This window comes from Chrysochloris asiatica, unplaced genomic scaffold, assembly GCF_000296735.1.
Source record: "Chrysochloris asiatica unplaced genomic scaffold, ChrAsi1.0 scaffold00042, whole genome shotgun sequence".
Lineage (NCBI taxonomy): Eukaryota > Metazoa > Chordata > Mammalia > Afrosoricida > Chrysochloridae > Chrysochloris > Chrysochloris asiatica.
In genome coordinates this window covers 12,340,503-12,345,585 of record NW_006408560.1, presented here as the reverse complement: position 1 = coordinate 12,345,585, position 5,083 = coordinate 12,340,503, and the positions used below count along the sequence as shown (strand labels likewise).

General features: G+C 37.5%; 1 protein-coding gene across 2 annotated transcripts in view; it reads left to right on the top strand.

Moving 5' to 3' along the window:
* Positions 1–5,083, top strand: part of NUP210L (nucleoporin 210kDa-like) — a 193,382-nt gene that overhangs the window by 15,383 nt on the left and 172,916 nt on the right. For both annotated transcript variants that reach the window (XM_006861487.1, XM_006861486.1), the window contains exon 5: positions 2,299–2,449. In XM_006861487.1, the coding sequence (XP_006861549.1) occupies positions 2,299–2,449 (151 nt within the window). The remainder of the gene's footprint in view (positions 1–2,298; positions 2,450–5,083) is intronic.

The following is a 5,083-nucleotide window of genomic DNA, read 5'->3' as shown; positions in this document are numbered from 1 at the left end:
GGGGCATATTCAGGAGTTATCTGTGGCCTTAATATTTAGATGGGTGTGTATTTTGGTATTTTTTATGCTTTCTGATTGCCTCAGGTAGATGTGATCAGGAGATGGGCTTCCCTTTTCACTCTTCTTCTTGAGAAATTTCAAGTTGCCACTGTTGGTCGTTTTGACATAACTTAGGATTTAATTTTCAGCCTATTTCCTTGTTTGTCTACCTATCCTTCCCTACAATCCCCATTCAGGCCTTTTATCTAGTTGTAAACACTTCAGGGCCAGCTGTGGTCATTTCGTTTTAAGTGGAAACTGTCTCTTTAAATTTTGAGGAGATCTGTGCACATGTGTAGTAGAACCCTCCGAGGGTGGGGCTGAGGTGTCCACTAGCTCAGGCACCCCTATAGTCACCAGAATGGAGGTGCGCAGACATCAAGGGACCAATGAACAGATACCAAAAGAAAAGAATGTCACCTTTATCTCCGTGGTTCTGTCAGACGTCCGTGGCTGCTCTGATCCTTCCCCTGCTTGGTCTCACCCGAGATGGCGGCTCCTGGAGCAGCTGAGCATCTTGACTTAGAAAGCAATGGATTTCTTGCTTCTGCTACAAATTCCCCTAGCTGTAAGCCTTCCAACCTTCTAAATATTCCTTTACATGTGGTTCAGAGTTCTGGGACCATCCCCTGAGCTTGCTTGGTCCTGTATTCTGTGTTGTTGCTGACGGAGCTCCTTATTGTACTTCCACTTGATCCGCCATCTTGTTTGTTCTCCTGTTTTATCTTTTGATGTGTCTGTGTTTTCAGTTATGTTTCATAGCATATCTGTGCCATGTGCCATGTCTCTGAGCCTCTAAGTTTCCCCCTAATTTTTCTCTGATGATATTTAGATTTTACATTTAGGTCTTTAATCCATTTTGAATTAATTTTTGCATATGGTGTGAGATAAGGGTCTTGTTTCATTCTTCAACTGGGTTGCCAGTTTTACTAACACCATTTGTCAAAGTGACTATATCATCCCCATTTGATGTGTTTGGATTTTTTGTGAAAGATCAGCTGAACTTAAGTGGATGGATTTCGTTCTGGGTTCTCAATTCTGTTCCACTAGTCTCTGTGCCTTTTGGTATACTGTACCAGGCTGTGTAGTAGGGTTTTTTTTTCTTCATCTTTATTGAGTGAAGGTTTACAGAACAGGTCATTGGTCACAGTCAACAAACCATAAACTTCATTTCATTATAATGATTGCAGTCCCCTTCATATACTATTAATTAGTGTAGTAGGTTTGAGAGGCTTCCTACTTTCTTCTTCTTTAGAATTCTTTGCTTATCTGGGGTTTCTTTCCTTTCCATATAAAGTCAGTGATTAGTTTTTCCATCTCTTTAAAGAATGGTGTTGGAGTCTGCATTGGGATTGAATTATTTCTTACTTCATACTTCAATAAAATTCTTATAGGACACCACTTGCTAGCATTGAAAAATGATCAGGTGCATTGTTGTGATGGAAAAAAAATCCTTGGCAAAACTTTCCTGGTCTATTTCTCACCAATGCAGTTTCCATTTTCTTAAAATTCTTCATAATAAGCTCCCATGATCACCCTGTGTCCTTCATAAAAATCTATAGAGATTACCTCTTTGGAATTCCAAAAAATAATCGCCATAACCTTCTCAGTTGACCTCTTTGCCTTGAATTTAAGTGGCAGAGTCCTGGTGTGGTACTGTGGGTTAATGCACCAGATTGCAAAGCCGTTTGAACTGCAAGTACAGGGCTTACTATGGGTCAGAACCTACTAGATGGCGCTTAACAACAACAACAAGCAGATACCCTTGGAAGCCACTATTTTGATTTGACCTTTTTTTTTTTAAGGTACCTTAATAAGACTGAAGGAGCGCTGGTAGCGTAGTGGTTATGAATTGGGCTGTGAACCGCAAGGTCATCATTTCGAAACTACCAGCTGTTCCGTGGGAGAAAAATGAGGCTTTCTGCTCCCATAAAGATTTACAGCCTCGGAAACCCTGTATAGGGTCCCTATGAGTCAGAACTGACTCCACGGCACATAACCATAACCATCACAATAAGACTGAAACAAGTATATATTACTGCAAGAACGTGTCTGCAGCCATTTATTGATCAAAGAGACATGTTTAAACATGTCTCCTTTGTAATAAATCCATGCATGTATGAACTGGAACCCTAGTAGCATTACTTTTTGACTTACCCCTTTGTTTTTTTAACCGCAATTTTTTAAAAAGCCTCTTCTGTCCTTTTGTAAGACGAATTGTTTGATTCTGCTAGTAAAAATCTTATTTTATATCTTTAGGATTCTGAAGTACTCTGAAGCAGAATATTCTCCCCCAGAGTATATAGCTGAGATGGAAAAAGAAGACAAACGAGGAGATATGATTTTGGTGTCTGGTATTAGAACTGGTGCTGCTGTTATAAAAGTTCGAATTTATGAATCATTCTATAAGGTAAAAATTTTGTGCTATAAACTTTTATCTAATTTTATTTATGGCAAGTATAGTTTCTTATGTATTTATAGTTTTTGTTGTTAAGTGCCATGGGGTTGGTTCCAACTCTTAGGGATCTATATAGAGCTTCTGAGGACCCATCAGCTGCTCCTTGGAAACCCTATGCAGGGTTGCTATGAGTCAAACTGACTTGATGGCACTTAACAACAACAAGAGGAGTTTCCTTGGGAACTCCTTTTTTCTTATAAGAGATAAAAGGAGAGAAAAATGAGCAAGTAGGGAGGGAATCTCAGTACCACAAAGAAAGAAGAGTTGGGAGCACAGTGTATCCTTTGGACCTGGTGTTCCTGTGCTGAAAGCCTTCTAGACCCAGGTGAAGATTGATGCCAAGATACATGTAGATCTCCTAGGAATGCTAGACCCACAGATGTTGACAGAAGAAAAAGACCTTACTCAGATAGAAAGTCTTCCCGTAGAATTTGTACCCTTTATTTATTTTATTATTTTTTTAAACCTTTTTATTGTGAATTAAAGGAACTCTGGTAGCGTAGTGGTTACAAATCGGGCTGTGAACTGCAAGGTCAGCAGTTTGAAACTACTAGCTGTTCCATGGGAGAAAGATGAGGTTGTCTGCGCCCATAAAGATTTACAGCCTCAGAAACCCTGTACAGGGTCACTATGAATCAGAACCAACTCCACGGCACATAACAACAATAACATTGTGAATTAAGTGAAGATTTACAGAGCAGATCATCAGTTTTACATTCAGCAAATCATATACTTTGCTTCTTTACAATGATTGTAATCTTGTCAATGTACCAACAGTTAACAGTATTTACCTTTAATCACATTACCTATTGCATTTCGCCCAATGTCTCCCACTACCTGTTCTTTCCACTGCTAACCTCCCTATTATATATCGCCTGCCTTGTCACTCATGTTAACATGTGTCTACCTTTTAGCCCATGAATAATTTTCCCTTCCCCTTCTCCCCATAATCATAATTGATCATTTCTTTTATTAAGAAAACTTTTTCTTAACTTTTTACAACATTGTTCTCAGACAATATTTGTCCATTGTGCTTGATTCATTTTACACAGCATGATGTCCTCCGGGTTCATCCATGTCATGAGATATTTCACAGATCATTATAATTCTTCAGTGCTGCATAGTATTCCATTCTGTGTATTTACCAAAGTTTAACTATTTTTCTGTTGATGGGTATTTATGCTATCTCTGTCTTTTTGATGTGTCTATAGTAAACATATTGAAGAATCCTGTTTTCTTATCCATTCTGCTCTCTCTGTCTCTTGATGGGTGCATTTAATCTGTTTACATTCAGTGAAATTATTGACAGGTATGAATTGATTGCTGTCATTTTGCTGAGTGTTTTTTTGTGTGTGGTACTGCTGGTTTCTTTTTTCCACATAATTTTCTGTGATAAGTTCATTTTGTTTGTGGTTTTCCTTTTCCTTTTATTCATTTCTGTTGTATTAATATGTACTAAATCTTTCTGGTTTTCCTCTTTGCAAAAAATTTTTGATGTGCAGGTATATTGATTTCCTTTGAGGTTACCCTGTCATTTATATATTTTTTTCCCCTATTTAAAACCATCTGTTTGGAGGAAACAAGATGGTGGATTGGGTATAAGTGCAGTGAGGAGCTCTGTCAGCAACAATAGAGAATACTGGAGCGAGCAGGCTCAGGGGATGGTGCCAGCACTCTGAACCACATATAAAGGAATGTTTAGAAGGTTGGAAGGCTTTACAGATAGGGGAATTTATAGCAGTAGCAAGAAATCCATTATTTTACTTTAAATGCTTCTTTAGCTAGATTAACTTCTGAATGATGTTGTCATGTATAATACTCTCAGGTTGTTGTCTGCTATTGTTGGTTCTCAGTCCAAAGAACACCCTTTAGTATTCTTTGTAAAGTTGGTCTTGTCATTACAAATTCATTTAATTTCTGTTTATCAGAAAAAGTTCTAATTTTGCTGTCATATGTGAGGAACAGTTTTAATGGGTATATAATTCTTGGTTGGCAATTTTTTTCTTTTAGAGTTTTGTATATGTGCCACCCATTGCTTTCTTTCTTGCATGGTTTCTGATGAGAAATAAGAGCTTCATCTTATTAATTCTCCTTTGTAGCTAACTTAAATTTCCTGAACAGCTCTCAGAATTCTTTCTTTGTCTTTCATTTTGGAAAGTTTGATTATGATATGTCTTGGTGGTTTTCTCTTGAGATCTATCCTATTTGGAGTTCGTTGAGCTTCTTGTGTGCTTATCCTCTCATCTTTCATGATGCTAGTTATGTTTTCTTCCAACAACTCTTTCAACTATTTTTGCTATGCTTTTTATTTTCTTTTCCTGTTAGAATTCCAATCATGCACAAGTTGTTCCTCTTCTTGGTTTCCCACATAACTCTTGGGCTTTCTTTGGATTTTTTCGTTCTTTTTCCTGATTGTTCTTCTAACATACTAGCATTGAGAGATTTATCTTCAAGCTCACTAATTTGGGCATCTGTTGCTTCAAATCTCCTTTGTCCTTTCAATGTATTGTACATTTCTGAAATTTTTGTATTAATATTCTGGCTTTCTAATGGCAGGTCTGTATTTTTTCAAAAGTTGTATTTATT